This window comes from Tamandua tetradactyla, chromosome 3 (assembly GCF_023851605.1).
Source record: "Tamandua tetradactyla isolate mTamTet1 chromosome 3, mTamTet1.pri, whole genome shotgun sequence".
NCBI lineage: Eukaryota > Metazoa > Chordata > Mammalia > Pilosa > Myrmecophagidae > Tamandua > Tamandua tetradactyla.
In genome coordinates this window covers 202,985,124-203,003,409 of record NC_135329.1, presented here as the reverse complement: position 1 = coordinate 203,003,409, position 18,286 = coordinate 202,985,124, and the positions used below count along the sequence as shown (strand labels likewise).

Sequence of the window (18,286 nt, the reverse complement as noted above, 5' to 3'; positions counted from 1 at the left end):
GCTATACTAATTTCAGACAAAATAGACATTAAAGACATCATAAGAGACAAAGAAGGACATTATACACTAATTAAAGGGTCAATTCACTAAGAAGATATAACAATCATAAATGTTTATGCTCCCAAACAAGGAGCTCCAAAGTACATGAGACAGACATTGGCAAAACTGAAGGGAGCAACAGATGTTTCAATAATAATAGTAGGATACTTCAATACACCACTCTCCTCTATAGATAGAGCAACTAGACAGAAGATTAACAAGGAAATAGAGAAGTTGAGTACCTTGATTAATGAATTAGACCCGACAAACATATATAGGTCATCGAACTGCAAAGCGCAAGGATATACATTCTTCTCTAGTGCTCATGGAACATTCTCCAGGGTAGATTAAATGCTGGGACACAAAACAGGTCTTTATAAATTTAAAAACATTGAAATCATTCAAAACACTTTCTCTGATCACAATGGGATGAAGCTGGATCTCAATAACCACCAAAGAATGAGAATCTTCACTAATATGTGGAGATTAAATAACAAGTGGGTCAAAGAAGAAATTGCTAGAGAAATCAGTAGCTATCTGGAGATGAATGAAAATGAGAATACAACTTATCAGAACTTATGGAATGCAGCAAAGGCTGTGCTGAGAGGGAAATTTATTGCCCTAAATGCCTATATCAAAAAACAAGAAAGAGCGAAAATCGAGGACTTAACAGCACACCTGGAGGAACTTGAGAAAGTAGAGCAAACTAACCCCAAAGCAAATAGAAGAAGAAAAATAACAAAGATTAAAGCAGAGATAAATGATGGGAGAACAAAAGGACAATAGAAAAAAATCAATAAAACCAAAAGTTGGTTCTTTGAGAAAATCAATAAAATCGATGGGCCACTAGCAAGACTGACAAAGAAGAAAAGAGAGAGGATGCAAATAAACAAAATCAGAAATGAGAAGGGGTGTGTTACCACAGACCCTGAAGAAATAAAAGAAATCATAAGAGGATACTATGAACAACTATACGCCAACAAACTAGACAACTAAGATGAAATGGACAAATTCCTGGAGACACAAACAATCTACACTGACTCAGGAAGAAATAGAAGATCTCAACAAACCAAACACAAGTAAAGAGATTCAATCAGTCATCAAAAATCTTCCTTCAAAGAAAAGCCCAGGGCCAGATGGCCTCACAGGGGAATTTTATCAAACATTCCAAAAAGAACTAACACTAATCCTGCTCAAACTTCTCCAAAAAATTGAGGAATAAAGAACTCTACATAACTCATTTTATGAAGCTAATATCATTTTAGTACCAAAACTGGGTAAAGATGCCATAAGAAAGGAAAACTACAGGCCCATCTCCCTAATGAACATGGATGCAAAAATTCTCAATAAAATATTAGCAAATAGAATCCAACAACACATTGTGGGGATTATACCCAGATATGCAAGGATGTACAAGAAAATCAATTAATGTAATACAGCACATTAACAAATTGAAAGGGAAAAATCACATGATCCTCTTGATTGATGCTGAAAAAGCATTCAACAAAATTCAGCATCCTTTTCTGATAAAAACACTCCAAAAGATAGGAATCAAAGGTAACTACCTCAGTATGATAAAGAGAACATAAGAAAAACCAATAGCCACTACTGAACTCAATGGAGAGAGACTGAAAGCTTCTCCCCTAAGATCGGGTACAAGACAAGGATGCCCACTGTCACCAACATAATTCAACACTGTGTTAGAAGTTCTAGCTAGAGCAATCAGGTAGGACAAAGAAATAAAAGGCATCCAAATTGGAAAGGAAGAAGTAAAACTCTCATTATTTGCAGATGATATGATACTATACTTAGAAGATCCTGAGAAATCTACAACAAAGTTACTTAAGCTAATAAACAAATTCAGCAAGGTGGCAGGACATGAAATTAATTTACAAAAATCAGTAACATTTCTATACACACGCAATGACCTAGCTGAGGAGTTAGTCAAGGAAAAAAATCCCATTCAAAATAGCAACTAAAAGAATCAAATACTTAGGAATGAACTCAACTAGGGATGTAATGGACTTGTACACAGAAAACTACATAACATTGCTAAAAGAAATCAAAGGAGATCTAAATAGGTGGAAAAACATTCCCTGCTCACGGATAGGAAGGCTAAATATAGTTAAGATGTCAATTCTCCCCAAGCTGATCTACAGATTCAACACAGTACCAATTAAAATTCCAACAACCCACTTTGAAGATTTGGAAAAGCTAATTACCAAATTCATCTGGAAGGGAAAGAGACCCCAAATAGCGAAAAGTATCTTAAAAAAAGAAGAATGAAGTGGGAGGATTAACACTCCCTGACTTTAAAACCTATTATAAAGCCACAGTGGTCAAAACAGTATGGTACTAACACAAAGATAGAAGCCTTGATCAATGGAATCGAATCAAGAATGCAGCATTAGGCCACCAAATCTATGGTCAACTGATTTTTGACAAGGCCCCCAAATCCTCTGAACTGGGACCAAACAGTCTTTTCAAAAATTGGACATGGAAGAACTGGATATCAATAGCCAAGAAAATGAAAGAGGACCCCTAATTTACACCCTACACAAACATTAACTCAAAGTGGATGAAACACCTAAACATAAGAACCAGCACCATAAAGCTTCTAAAAGAAAGTGTAGGGAAACATCTTCAAGACCTAGTAACAGGAGGTAGCTTCCTAAACTTTACACCCAAAGCACAAGCAACAAAATAAAAAATGGACAAATGGGAACTCCTCAAAATCAAATGCCTATTCCCCTCAAAAGACTTAGTCAAAAAGGTGAAGAGGCATCCAACTCAACGGGAGAAAATATTTGGAAATCATATGTGAGACAAAGGTTTGATTTCCGGTATATGCAAAAAAACCATACAACTCAACAACAAAAGGACAAACAACCTAATTATAAAATGGGCTAAAGATACGAATAGGCATTTTCTGAAGAGCAAATACAGATGGCTCAAAAGCACATGAAGAGATGCTCATTTTCATTGGCTATAAGGGAAAGGCAGATCAAGACTACAATGAGATACTACCTCACACCTATAAGAATGGCTGCTATTAAACAAACAGGAAACTATAAATGTTGGAGAAGAAGTGGAGAAGCTGGGACACTTATGCACTGCTGGTGGAAATGTATAATGGTGCAGTCACTATGGAAGACTGTTTGGTGGTTCCTTAGGAAACTAAATAACGAGTTGCCTTATGACCCAGCAAAAGCACTACTTGGGATATACTCAGAAGTGCTGAAAGCAATGACACAGACATTTGCACAACGACGTTCATAGCAGCATTATTCATAATTGCCAAAAGATGGAAACAAACCAAATGCCCATCAACGGATGAGTGGATCAAGAAAATGTATATAGATACGATGGAATATTATGCAGCAGTAAGACAAAATGATGTCTTGAAGCACATGACAAGATGGATGAGACTTTAGGACACAATGCTGAATGAAATTAGCCAGACCCAAAAGGAAAGATACTGTATGATTCCACTTTTTTGAACAGCATAAAGGTATAATCAGAGGCTTATAATACAGAATATAAGGGACTTAGAGATACATAGACACTAGAGATGGGTGAACCGTTAGCTAATGAGGTTGAACTCCAATGTAAGGGAATAGATAGGAGTGACAGTGGTTCTCTAGCGGGTCTGTAAGAATATTACCATATTGAAGATGAACAAGATTGAAGGGGGTTGTAATAGACCTGTGTGTCCCACTGATTAACACTAGAAGTATGAATTAGTTCTAGCAAGAATTACTTCAAAGATATGGTTCTTGTTTCAGTTCAGGATACAGGGGGAGAACTGCTATTGCATGCTATGAACTATGTTCAAAAGGAAACCATCAGCACTACCTCAGCAACAGCAGAGGTAAATAATGGGGGGAGGGACACGAGTTAAGAGGAAGTTTAGATTTCCTATTTGGCAAGGGTGTGTTTATTGGTTTTCTTTCTCTTGGCAACAATGAAATTATCTAAAATTGAGAATGTTGATGGACTGTGGACTTTGGGCCCTCTACATGATGCCTGATGAATGCAGGTGGCTGAAGGATGCACTGACGGAGAAGTAGTTTGGTGAATGATGGTGTATACTTATGAACGAAAGTTGTGCTGCTACAAAAAGGAACAAAGTCGTGAGGTATGCAACGATGTGAATGAACATGTGGGACATTTGGTGAGACAAAATAAGCCAGAAACAAAAGAATAGAATGGCATGGTCACCTTTAGAAAATGTCTATAAGAAAACAGGGGTCTAGATTGCAAGCTTTTAGAGCAGACACATTAAGTCCAGAGTGGTGATCATTATTTCTGGATTTTGAGAGGCTGTTTTATATATATAACCTGATATTGAGAGATAAGAATGAAGCTGAACAGGTTGGGATTAAAGTAATTCAGAACATAGGGGTAAGGAAGATAGTGTCTATATTTTAGAACCACACATACTCTTTGAGACCAATGGAAGAAAGATTTGATCTGGAACTGAAATTTTCTGCAGTGCATAATCTAATTCAACCTCTCTGTGTAGCTCATTTGAACAACTGAAACATAGGAAGTACAGAATAAGTAAGAGATCCTTTAATCCTGTATAGATTATTGTAATTCCTGGATTACTCTAGGACATCCTAGAGTATATTAGGCAGATAAAAGTATTGGTGGGTGGGCAATAGTGGCTCAGTGGCAGAATTCTCGCCTGCCATGCCGGAGACCTGGGTTTGTTTCCTGGAGACTCCCCATGGCAAGAAAAAAAAAAAGGAAAGAAAGAATGAGAAAAAAAGTATTGGCAAAGTCCCCTGAAAGATGGGAGAAAGAATATGGAACTATTAAACCTTACCATCATGAAATCCCCTGATACTGTGTCAAACTTTAGGGATACCCAAATCAATAGGCCATGCCCTCAATCATGGGGCTTACTCTGGTGAAGCTTATGTAGGTAGCAGAGAAGCATAGACTATCTATAGGTATGCCTAAGAGTTACTTCTGGAGGACCTCTTTTGTTACTCAGATGTGGCCTCACTCTTTCTAAGCTTAACTCTACAAGTGAAATCATTGCCCTCCCTGCTACATGGGACATGACATATAGGGGTGAAAGTCTCCCTGGCGACAATGGGAGATGACTCCCAGAGATGAATCCAGAGCTGACACTGTTGGATCAACAATTCCATCGTGACCAAAAGAGGGAAAAGAAGTGTAATTAATAAAGCAATAGTGGCAGAGAGAGTTCAAATAGAATCGAGAGGCTACTTTGGAGGTGGCTCTTACGTAAGTTTCAGTTAGACCTTGCTACATATCATAACCTACCAACCCCCAACCAGGACCATTCTAGCCAAACCTAAAGAACACATAGGGTAATATATAAGATTCCACAAGGGTTCCAGGCTCTAGAGTAACTTGTCATAAACCTACAACTTCCAGATGGGTGCCTGGTCCAGGCAAGTCCTGAAACCTAGCCCAGCCTCTCCAGAACATCAGCTAGTTCCATCTCCCTACCCCATATTAGTGACAGACCCTTCCAATATGAAAAATTTAGAATTGCCATAGCCCAAACACCCCTAAAGGGAGGGATGGAAAGATCAAAGGTGATGGTGAGTTTATACAGAGAAGCTAGGATTTAAAAAACGAATATGAGTGCTGAATCCTTACATTGATATCTCTTTTAGTCTCCAGTATTTTAGAGCAGCTAGAAGTAAAAACCTAAAATTGTGAAATTGTAACCCATGTCAATCTCTGAAATGCGTCTACAACTAATTCTGGTGCTGTGCTTTGAAGTTTGTAGTTTTTTTGTATATATGTTATTTTTCACTAAAACAGAAGGAAAAAAAGTGGATTATGATGATAAAAAAATATTTAAGCCTTTTAGCCTCCTGTATTCTGGAGCAGCTAGAAGGAAAAATCTGAGAGGATGGTATGGGAGCCCATGACAAACTCTGGGATCTGTCCTGTAACTACTTGTTGAAGAGTGCTTTGAAAACTATTGCTTTTTATTTCTTTGCTTTGTATATATGTAATACTATACAATAAAGCAGTTTAAATATAAAAAAATAATATTAATCATAGACTTAAAAGAGAATGCTGGTTTTTGTTGATTTCTTAGTTAATCTACAAGAAAATCGTTAGCTGTCTGCTCGCCCCTCCTCTCCTATCTCAGGCATTCCAGGGTCATCTTAGTGTCGACAGTAGATATGGTATATGGCAGATTTACTGCTTTGGAGAATTCAAATCAGTGCCATGCTCTGGTCCTCCTAGCCGTGCCACTGTGGGAGCCAGAAGTAAATGCTAACATCAAAATAACAGGATCTTAGTGACCTTGGAGTAGGGGGGGTGGGTAACAATATTTTGAGAGCTATAATGGCATGGGCAAGCAAGTCCTGCTTGGTTATGATACCCTTCCACCCATCTCCTTAGGTCATTATCATCCATTAGAATCAGAACCAGATTCCTGCTCTGTTATCATTTATTAAAAATACTCACTAATGATCTATTCTGCACTAGAGACAGTGGGAGGAGCTGGGGACTCAAGAGTGAGTGAAATCAGATGCAGGCTCTGCCCTCAAGAAACTTGGAAGATGCTTGCCTGAGAACGTCCCCCAGCTCATGTTTTCTGGCTCATGAAAGAAAGATGGGGTGGGAATAAATCCAAGACTCTTAGGCTGGGCTGAGGGGATTGCATTGAGCTGGGCTTAAATGACAGTCTTGTAAAAGAAGTAAGGAATCCCAGAACCTGGAAGGTAGAACCCTGATGATAATTGGAAGAGTTACCGTTCTGTTATCTGGGCCAGTTAGTGTCACAATAACTGTTCCTGGTTGTCCAGGGGGTCCTGTCAATCCTTTCACACCCTAAAGACAAACACACGCAGGAATGAAAAGCTATACCCCAGCTTTAATAAATGTGGAAGCTCTGCTTCTTCTCCATTAGCTCTCACTCTAGAAGATAGAGCAAAAGAAAGCTGAGACACAGCAAACACATTCGTTTTTCAAGGTTGCTATGGAAAGAAATGAATAGGCTGCTGTGCTACAGAACTCAAAATATTTTGCCCATAAGTGTTTGAATTACCCGCTCTCCTTTTTGTCCTATCACTTTATCACCCATGTGGCCCTGTAAGAAAACACAAAACCAAGTTATGTTTAAAAAATAAATAGGAATAGTCTAAACACATTAAATTTCCAATATTTTTAACTCCGTATTTATATTTTAACTTTAACGTTAGAATTATAAAAGTTATTTTAGCTGTTTCTTTGGAGTAGGGCAACAACTTCTTTCTTTTAAAGATGGAGCTCTCGAGGGCAGAAAGCATGAGAGATTTACTTAATATGGCAAATGAGGACACAAGATGGTGGATGGTGGGAAAAGTCACCAATGTTCAGAGCACTTTTCTTGGCTCAGCTACTAGCTAGTTGTGATTCTGTGGGCTGTTGGATACTTAATTCCTTGGGGCCCTATTTTTCTCATCTAAAATATAACAGGGATGGGTAGCTGAACTTCAGGATCATTCCAAGTTCTGAAATTCAAAATTTAAGAAAATAGAGACACTAAGAATAGATTTCAAGCTACCCAACTTCACTAGTAATTTAGTGCTATAAGATAAATCCAGCATGACTGGTTTCTCTTCACTAACCATGACCCATCCATTATTTCAGCCCATATCTCCTTGGTTTGGGGGCTCTCAAATCTGTAGCTCTTCCCACATGAGCCCACAAGTTTTGGAGAAAAGCCCAAGATGAGGAATCAAAAGACTTTAAACCTCAGCTCTGTCATTTACTGTCTATTTGACCTCAGACAATTCACATAACCTGAACCTATCTATCCTGTAGAATGGGTATGCCAGATCCATGGAATAATAAATAAGCACCTGGGAAGTCTCTACACACAAAGGCTATCTGGTAGTTTGTAAGAGATAGGTGTTTAGGACTAATCCCAAGTGGGATTCAGCCTCACTCGACATTTTCTTACTTTAACTAACAAATAATCAACCTTTTCGATAGAAACACAAGCAGGACCCTACTTAATGAGTACCTAAATAACGAATATATTTTTTATTTTTTCTCTTAACTAACTTTTATTTGCTAGCAGGAGATCAGGTTGCTTTGGCGAAGCAGCCCATGCCAAAGATTTTTAGGATAATGAGCTGGGTAACCAGTAGGATTATCAGAAATGGGAAACTATGGATGAGGAATCCTTGACCTTTTCCTGGTGAGGAGCTCCTTATAGGTTGAGTCTTTGTGTCAGGGATCAAGTTCCTGAAGCGTGGGGAGAAGAAAGGACAAGAGGTGGAGAGCGGCCAGCCACGCTCCTGCCCTCCTGGGAACCCTTGTGAGTGCCAAGGAGGACTCGCGAGAGGAATCAGCACAGCTTTGGCTTTTAGATAAGCCAGTACAGTTGGTATGATATGACACATGAATCACGATCTACCTTAGGTCCTGGAGGTCCCATGGCTCCTGGAAAGCCCTAGAAAAAATCCATAAATTAAAATCACTGCAGGAAATGCATCCAGCAAAACAAACAAACAAACACAAACCTCAATACTTTTTAAGCTATAATTAATTGCTTAGCTTACTGAGTCTATAGCAATAGTGACTTTATACTCACAATGAACCCCGGAAAACCAGGAGGGCCAACAGGTCCTGGAAAACCTGGAGGGCCTGGCAAACCCTTTAATTATGAGAAAAATAAGAATAAGTTTAAACTTATTTCTCATGTAAGAATGATGTCCATTAGTTACATGCACTGAAATATTTTGGTAAAATCAGAAATGCATAACGACTCCCTTTTAAAAGGCTGCAGCTGATGACAAGTCTTAAAAAGTGTGTTGCCATGTGTCACAGGCTACCAGAAGATCCTAATGACACTATTTCCAGGAAATTGACCACAGCAATTGCTTTACTTATTAAGTTTTTAAAATTTTGCATCTCTTTCTTGGTCTCTTTTTCCATTTTTGTATTTTTGGGCAGGCAGCCTCCCATCGTTGCACCTGCTTTTCCCTCTGCCTAGAATTTTCTTACCCCAAATATCTGCAGACTCACTTCCTCTCTCCTCTTTTATTTTACTCTGTTCCCACCCCTTTGGTAAGACCTTCCCTGCCTGTCCAATCTAAAGCTGCAATCCTCCTTCTAACTTGGTCCCTTCCCTGCTTTACTTTTCTCCTTTGTATTTATTACTATCGAACAATCCATATGCTCAGTGATTTACCTGTTTTTTGTGTATTTTTTCTTTTCCCAAGTAAGCTCCCTGAGATTAAGACTTTTTAAAAACTACTTTTTGTCTGATTTGTTCACTGGGGCTAGAATAGCACTTGTCACAGGACTGAGATAGCCATTGGCACATAACCGGCACATGGTAAATACCTCTTATATAAGTCAATGTACCATCGTTATGTCTTCCACATTAGAGAGAGAATGAGATCTCTGAAGCACTGTACCTGGAAGCCTGGGGCTCCTGGAAACCCAGGGTCACCTCTTCCATCCAATTTTACATCTTCTTCTTTAGCAGGAGCACCCTTGAAAATGAAGGGATTTGCCAACATAATCAATGCTATATTTTCAAAACCATTTTAAATTTTTATTCAAGGTTATACTGCTTCAAGGATAAAAGTACTTCCCAATATATATATTTAGAGAAATGATTTAGCATCATGTAGGTATTCCATTTTGAAGAATTAAAAACATTTCCAGATTTTCTAAATTATTTCATCATTTTACTGTAAGAGGGCAAAAGATACAAGGACAATATTTTTTTACCAAGATACAAAATTTAGTGGCAATTCCTGGTCTTGAATTTGGGCTGTGAATATGAGGCCAGTTCTTTTCTCTTAAACTCTATCTTCTTAAAGGATGATACAAAACCCATAGTGGTTAAGACCCATTCATTAAAAGAGCCAGAAGAAGCTGTTCAACAGGAATAAATATCATGGATTCTGAATTATAATGGATAATGAATTAATACAATGTGGGATTATGGAATCCGATTTGTAATTACTTCTATCTTGTCATTTAACAGAAAACATTTTCATATGTGTAATTGGCGATTTTTAATGACAATATACCAGAAGTCACATACCTTTTCTCCTTTCAAGCCAACAGCACCCTAGGACAAGGACAGCACATTAACAACCAAAAGCAAGTCAAATTCAGGACATTCTTGGTTGCCCTTCCACTGCTATTCAGCCTTCTCTCTCCATTGGTTTTTAAACATGCTCAATTGTCTTTCATTTAAACAAACAAGTCCCCCCTTATCTTTTATCCTCCTTTTAATACTTGCACGTCTCTCTTTCATCCCATCTGCAATCTTCCCATTCTATTGACCCCCCACTCCTTCCTGAGAGCATTCCAAATCCAGCTCTGCCTCTGTCTCACCATGGCAGTATCACTTACTGAGGCCAGCAATGCCTCTAACATTGCTAAAACCAATGACAAAATGTCTGTCCTCATCTTCCTGGACTTGTTAGCAGCATTAGGCAGCTCTGAGCCACTCCCTTCTATTTGAGATATAACTTTCCTGGGCTTCCATAATACAATCCTCCTGGTTTTCTTTCTACCATGCAGGCTGCTCTTCCTTTATTGACCTCAACTTCCATGCAGAAATTCTCAAAGTTTCAGCTCTAAGCTCCTTTTCTCCTCACTCTCACACCTTGTGCCATCACCAGGCCAGGCCTCTCCTATGAGAGAATCCAACTGCCTGCCACGCATCTCCACTTGGAGGTCTCTAAAGCAAAATAAAGTTTCCAGTCCAAATCTGAATTCATGGTGCATTTATTCATTCATTCCACAACTATTAGTAGAATGTCTATTGGCTGCCCCAGATTTCTTCAAGGTCATGATGGATCTTTGCAAATGGTCATTGTAAAGTAGATTCCTTTTGTTTACAGTTCATGTCTTTGATGGGGAGTTAGAAATGGAAACTTACTGGGACCCCTGGGTAGCCTGGTGTCCCCAGAAGTCCTGGAAATCCTTGCTCACCCTGGAAGACATGAGAGGTTTGTCATTCTTCTTAGTTATTCTAGAATAGCCTATTCAGGTATTTTCTGTTCCTTTTTTCCAAGTTTGAGGTGGTAAATCTAGACAAAGTAATCCAGAGTCCTTATAAGTACTGGGTCACGAGGCTGAAGACCAGAAAACCATTATTTTAATTGAAAGCAGAATTAGAATCCACTCTTTCTCAAACTGTGCATACACAGCAAAAGTCTAATTGTGCCAAGAACTTTTTAATTGCTGCTTGCTTTAACTTTAATAACAAGTTCATTCATGGCCACCGTCCTGGGGAAAAGGAGTGCATAATTAGGAAACAAAAGGAGATGAGTGAACATTGAAAAGCTCAGTCATTCTTTTTCAAAGACCAATTTTCAAGGCTTAGGGTCTGATCCACATCAACCTTGGATGCAAAGAGCTGATTGAGCCCCAGTTATCTTTCTGTGGGAAAACATGGGAGAACTTTCTTAAAAGGCAGAAAGAAAGAAAAGAGGAAGGTTCCAGATTTAAAAAATCATTTTTGCTCTGGAAAATCATCCCTTTTTCATTCTGAAAGAATGTTTTAGACAGGTTCTGTCTGAAAGAATGTTTCAGGGAATGCCTATCTCTAGCTCAAGGCTACTTCACCTTAATTTATTCATTCAGCAAGACATTTATTAATCACCTTCGAGGCAAGAGGCACACACCTTAGAACCATTGCATCCTGGTAAGCCGGGAAGTCCATACGGTCCAGTTGTGCCAGGGGTGCCCTGAAAAGGAGAGCAGGTCTCCAAATTGAGGCTTGATCACAAGGCACCATGCCAGAGAGAACCAGCAGAGGCACAAACAGTGAGGGGACAGACTGACTAATTTAAATAGTTATCTAAATATAAATTATTGAAGTAGTCGAATAGTAAATTCAAATAGCTCTTTAAATATTTAAGTGTTTAAACTCCAATAACAATCACGGCAAACAAAATGGGCTAATTAAAACAGAATTATCAAGTGAGATACAGATATTTTAGATACAACAATTAGCTTTACTAAATATAATGAAGTACTTAACATGCTGCTTTAAGCTGAGATGAAAGAAAGGGAAAAGAAGAGGGAGAAGTGCACAGAGTACTTCTATTCAATAGAATTATTCTATTCTGTCTCGTCTTGTCCTACCCTATCTTTATCCCATCCTATCCTATCCTAGTCTGCTCGTATTTCAGGAAATACAATTTGTATGACTCCCATGTCTTAAAAATCCACACTCTATTATGCGATTCTACTGTGCTATTGTCATCATGTAGCAAATGTATAAATACACATATCCTCATGCTATTACTTTAATAAATTATGTTTATAAATTATGAGCTTACTTTTTGTTTTTTCCAGTTACATATTTTTCTCATTACTTACGGGAAGTCCAGGAGGGCCTGAAAACCCTGGTAATCCAGTTATTCCCTAAAGACATAAAAAAGGCGAAGGGGAAAAGAAAAACACTTTTTAAGTGTTTAACATAGGAAGTAAAATTATTTTCTATTTCCAATAACTCCCTTCTGCAACTATAGTTGGGAATGGGCCAAAAATGATTTCAAAAGCCAGAGAAGGTTTGACAAACCTTTGTAAATCTTACACTTGTGTAACGTTTAAAAAGATAACTAAGATTGTCTTTGGCTTTGGGGGGGATAGATTGTAAAGGTATAATTTGCCTGCAGTAAAGTGCTCCAATCTTAAGGGAGCAGCTTGTATTGTGTTACCACCACTCAGACCCAGTTCCAGAACATTCCATCACACCGGAAGTTTCCTTCATGCCCTTTCCCAATCTATCAATACGTGCCCCCAACATGGTAACCACTATTTTGGCTTCTAATATTATAGATTAGTTTTACCTGTCCTTGAACTTCATTTATAGACTCCTTCACAATGCACTCCTCTGTGACATTCATATAACTTTACGATGCAGAGTTAATCTTTTTTAAAAGAAGAAGATTTGTCATCAATCAGGATGACAGGTTGGACTACTAACCCTTACACCTTTGGGACCAGTGAGTCCTCGAAGTCCTGGAGAGCCCTTGCATCCAAATGAGAAAGAAAGAAAGAAAGAAAGAAAACACTATGAAAATTATTTATCATGAAGAAATCTGTAAATTAAAAGCCCCACTCTTACCCCCCCTCCATAAAAAAGCTGAGCTCTCTCCCCTCCTGAGTATTGTATTGGGAATACGGTTCAACATCTGGTTTATTTCTTTGGACCTAAAATATTTATCAGAAAGGACAAACAAAATTCACTCAAACCCTTGCTACTCAAAGTGGGGTTCTGGAACCTGCAATGACGGCACAAGATCAGCCATGAGCGTGTTAGAAATGCAGAATCTCAGGTTCCCCCCACCCCTTCCCCAGACCAATTGATTCAGAATCTGCATTTTAACAAGATCCATGTTGGTCTGTGTATACACTGAAGTCTGAGAAGCACTACTGTAACAGCCCCACATTATCCAGACATCTGCTAAGGTATGATAAGGAAGAATAAAAAGACTACCATGGCAGGTGATACGGGCAACCAGTATTTCTCTGCAACAGACACACTTTATTAACAAAATGTGCCTGACATGCACAAGTAAATACAGAGGGGAGTAAAGACTCCCTGAATTAGAGATAAAACTTGCATCGGGCACATAATGAATACTTTTTTGAGGCTCTGTTTCCTGCAAAATAACCTTAAATGGAGATCATTTTAATTAGGCCACTTGTGAAAGTTCCATTTTCCAAAGGCTGTTTCCACCATTCCTGGGAGTTTCAGTGTGTTTCGGAATTTTTGATTAGGAAGAGAACTGTTACAGAGTCTTCTGAGATTAGATGAGACTGCCAAGGCCAGAGTCAGCCTTTCCTGAGCGAAGTGGAATTCCTGGGTGCAGGACTCCCACTGCTGGCTCCCCTCCTTTCGGAGTGCTATTTGTGTGATGCCCAAGGCAGAAGGTGACTTGCAGGTCTTAATTCCCCGTTGTGACTTTTTTTCATGTAGAAAGATTTTTAAATTACGCTATAAAGTTTATAAATCTAAACAACCACTTTGGTCAGGTTTTAAGAACCTAGAGTTATCTGTCTTTGACCAAATTGCCCTTAGTGGCTTCAGCAATGCTTTAAAATATGCACTGCATGACCACACGGCACATAGATTTCCTGAATTAACTTCACGGAATACCTGCAAAGCGCAGAACTCACAATAGCACCTTGTGTTTGCAGCTATTATTTTAATGAATTGCTGATGTCTCTGACAACATGCTACAGGGAAAGAAACAGAGTGGAGTGGAGGGAGCCCAATGGAGAAGAAAGAGCTGGCATCAGGCTGATCTAAGTCCAGGTTGAAACAGCAAAATTCGTTCTACTAGTGAAATGGAGAAAAATCCAAGGCCAAACCCTGAAGGAGGGCAACGTTCAGATACCGCCCAGAACCTGAATGACCACAACACAATCAGGATCAGAGAGAGAAGAAGAAATGGCAAAAGAGAACTGAATGTACGGACGTGATAGAAATGGGAAGAGTAGCATTCCTGGAAACCAGCAAGCCTTTGCATCTTTACCACGAATTGAGTTGCTCTGGTTGCAGAAGTTTGAGTCTGGACTCATATGAAACCGGGTTTGAACTCTGACTTTGCCACCTATTAGCTGTGTGACCCAGGATGAAGTTACCTGAGGGCTTTGAGTGTTGACTTCCTCAGCCATAAAATGGACATAGTAATGGAACCTCATTTGTGAATCACGGCAGCCCTGGCATATGGGATCAATAGGAGTGAGTGAAAGTGGCAAGAGGAGGAACAAATGGTCTGGTGCCTGGTACAGGGAAACTACTCAATCAATGTTGGCTTCTATTACATTTAAACAATCTCTCTGTAATTCTAATAATACGCTAATAGGTTATTTATGGAATTTTTAAAAACCTTTTTTTATTGTGAAATATAACTTATTTACAAAAAGTAAAATAAATAAATAAAGGAGCAATAATTTTCAGAGTACATTTATAACAATAAGTTACAGATCAGATTTCAAAGTTTGGTATGGATTACCATTTCACAACTTCAGGTTTTACTGTCTAGCTGCTCCAAAATGCCAGAGGCCAAAAGAAACATCCATACAGTGATTCAGCAGTAATACTTCTCTGTTAACTCCTGTCTTCTCTAGTACAACTCCTCCTCCTTCTTTGAGCTTTCTCCCAATCTATAGGGGTCTTTGGGATATGCTCATTCTAACTTTTTCATATTGAAAAGGGGAATCGACAATACGGGCTAGAGGGATGGAATTCACTGATATTCTTAGAGGGAAAGGTCCCTGGGTTTCAAGATTTATCTGCCCTAGGAACGCTCTGAAGGTTATACATTTCAGGAAAGTCAACTTAGTGCATGAAATGTTTGTAGAATTTCAGTTAGAGCCCTGGGTGTTCTTTAGGGTTAGCAGGAGTGACGGTTAGTTGGAGTTTGGCAGACAATGGCAATTAACAGTATCCAGCTGAAGCTTGCGTAAGCATAGCCTCCAGAATAGCCTCTCAGCTCTACTTGAACTCTCTTAGTCACTGACACCTTATTTTGTTACATTTCTTTTCCCATTTTTGGTCCAGAAGGCATTGTCAATCCCATGGTGCCAGGGCCAGGCTCATCCCTGGGAATCATGTCCCATGTTTCCAGGGAGACTTCTACCCGTGGCTGCCCTGTCTATTTCTAGATTCTGAGATGCTGAGTTATATGTGTATAAGCTGATATTTCCCTGGAACGCTACACACCTCTGTGACACCTAAGACTCCGAGCTGGAATTCTGTAGCTCCGAAAGTCAACATCGCTACACACAGTAATTGTTAAAGTAATGGAAAAAAGATACCAGGCTTCAATTAGAAATATTTATAGAATGTTTAAAAAGACTCTGAGAAATCAATTAGGGCTATCTTTTACAACTTTTGGTTAGTCCACAGCTTGCTGGAGGCCCGTGGTCTGGGAACCAATGAGGAGAGTTTAGCTCTGGCTTAAGACTAGCTAATGTCCATAGCAGGTTAGAAAAATCAGCAAATCTTTTGGTTCTGCAATGATTTAGTAAATCCTCTAGGACATTTCTTTAAACAAAGCCCTTTGTCATATCACAAACAGTAGGAAATAAAAATGTGTGAGGAGCGAAGGCAGCAGGATCTGGTCGGAACCTTAGGATCCCTGAAGTTAAAGGGACCAGTTGAGAAAGAGGAGTCCACAAAGAAAGGGGAAGGTTGGGGAGCAACGAAAGGAATAAGGGAAAGGAGGACCCCAGTAAAAAAGAGAGTTGAGTGGTTCAAGGAGAAGAGAGTGGCCCACAGTTTGAAACAATGCAGTGGGGTTCAGGTCAGCTTAGGACACAAAAGTGACCTCAGCATTGGTCATTTGGAGGTCAGGGGTGATCTATTCTAGAGCATTGCAGAGATGTGCTAGGCATTTCTGAGATGTTTCAGAGGGGCAGGCAGAAGGCAAATTACAGTCGGCTGAGGAGTGAACAGTTGACTGAGGAGAAGAACTACAGGGAGCACGCTTTTAATTCCATGTTTAAAGGTTGAAAGAGAAACAACAGCATCAAAAGGAAAGTTGGAATGTACCAAGAGACACTTTATGGAACGAAGTCTTTGTGGGAATCTCAATCATCAAGACTGAATAGGTAGATGAGTGAGTATTGAATGGAAGAGCTCACCCTTTCAATGAGAAGCAAAAGAGATGAGGGCAGATGCAGTCTTAGAAACTGTGCAGAAGGGAGAGGAGGTTGAGCAGGGGGCTGGAGGATAGCGATTGCTAGAACAGTCCTGGACTAGGACACAGTTTTGAGGGCCCAGTTAAGATTGGAGACCATGCATTTATCGTGGTGTCCACTATTAGGCTAGGATGTGGAATTTTCTCCAGGTTCTCTACAAGCCAGTGGGGAGCATACAGAAGGGTGCAGTGGATTGGGGATTTTCCAAGTTCACGGGAAGACAGACCTTGGGTCCCGGTGGTCCAGGCAAGCCTTCTGGGCCGGGGAATCCCTTCTGGCCGGGATAACCTGGAGGTCCGAGAAAGCCCTTCTCCCCCTGTGAAAAGCAAAAGAAGAAACACAGAACAAACACTCCACGATTGTTGTGTCCTTTTCTATATGATTTAGTGATGATATTTGGCATATTTTTTTTGTATCGAAAAAAATAATTGGCACTCAGCAGTGAGTGTTATAGGTAACTGGAATGCTCCCATCTGTCAGTATTTATCCATGGGTTTGAAAGTGCTGGTCCTTGTTCTAGAAGAACATTTTTCCCACATGGAAAACTATGAAGAGCAGAGATTAAAGAAGAGGGAATCAAGACAGGGGGCAAACCGGGTCAGAAAAATCCGAGTTAGTGAGTATGTGTGGTGGTAGGGCTGGCAATGGAAAAAGGCATAAAAAAAAGTATTTTGGAGTGTGAATAACTACTATGTAGCTTGAACAGAATAATGCATGGGCTATGATTATCAACATTTTTTTGATTACACAGTTATTAGTAGTTCAATCTGCTGTTTGTGTCGAAGAGGTAGTAGGAATGTCAACCTGGCATCATCCAAGGGGTGACATCAATCATAGTTTTGGAACGAGTCAGGTGATATTATAGGGAAGCCCTTTACTCCTATTACTCTACCAAGGAAGAGGAAATGAAAGTAATATGAGCCCAATGTCGGAAACGGTTCTGCCCACGAAAAATTTTCCTGTGAATCCCAGGATCATTCTTTAACAGTAAAGCTCACGGATTGATTCAGACAATGTGGTGCACAATTGCTAAATTAAATTAAAATATAAAAGATAAGCCAGCTATCTTACATTGTGGGTATGCAGGCACACACACATACACCCAAGAAAAAGAGAAATAAAAGAATTTGCTAGTTTCCTCTCACTATTCAGTTACCTTCACCCATCCTCGAATGTCTTACAAATAGCAGGGACTCAATAAATGCTCTGGGAGGCAAGAATGAATCACAGAGATAAGGGATTTCAACTTGGATCTCAATATGCAACCGTCAGAGCTTCAGAGAAAAACGAAATCAAAATACATGCAAATTATAATACACTTCAACCTAACAATTACAATTAGCATGTAAATTATATGTAACTTGCTTTATTAAAAAAGCTTGAAATGCATTCTTGTAAAAATATTTTTTGTAGACAACCTTCAATACATTAAAAAATTAGAGTTTCTGAGGAAAGCGTTTTGTAAATGAAGGAAGAACTTTAGTTCTGCCACTGTCTTAATTATCCCAGTTGCAGATTAATGGAGTGAATGAACGAGATTTTGTGACATTCTCTTTTTTCTTAA

At 39.2% G+C, this 18,286-nt stretch overlaps 1 protein-coding gene across 4 annotated transcripts in view; it reads right to left on the bottom strand.

The window, feature by feature from the left end:
* The window catches only part of COL4A3 (collagen type IV alpha 3 chain), a 166,729-nt gene that overhangs the window by 77,524 nt on the left and 70,919 nt on the right, over window positions 1-18,286 (bottom strand). For 2 of the 4 annotated variants that reach the window (XM_077155312.1, XM_077155311.1), the window contains exons 3-13: window positions 16,949-17,038; window positions 12,995-13,039; window positions 12,385-12,429; window positions 11,685-11,747; window positions 10,937-10,990; window positions 10,091-10,117; window positions 9,453-9,530; window positions 8,624-8,686; window positions 8,447-8,482; window positions 7,091-7,132; window positions 6,796-6,873 (exon numbers count right to left, since the gene is read on the bottom strand). In XM_077155312.1, coding sequence (XP_077011427.1) covers window positions 6,796-6,873; window positions 7,091-7,132; window positions 8,447-8,482; window positions 8,624-8,686; window positions 9,453-9,530; window positions 10,091-10,117; window positions 10,937-10,990; window positions 11,685-11,747; window positions 12,385-12,429; window positions 12,995-13,039; window positions 16,949-17,038 — 621 coding nt within the window. Of the gene's footprint in view, window positions 1-6,795; window positions 6,874-7,090; window positions 7,133-8,446; window positions 8,483-8,623; window positions 8,687-9,452; window positions 9,531-10,090; window positions 10,118-10,936; window positions 10,991-11,684; window positions 11,748-12,384; window positions 12,430-12,857; window positions 12,962-12,994; window positions 13,040-16,948; window positions 17,039-18,286 lie in introns of those variants that run through there. The other 2 variants (XM_077155313.1, XM_077155314.1) reach the window with 2 other exon arrangements.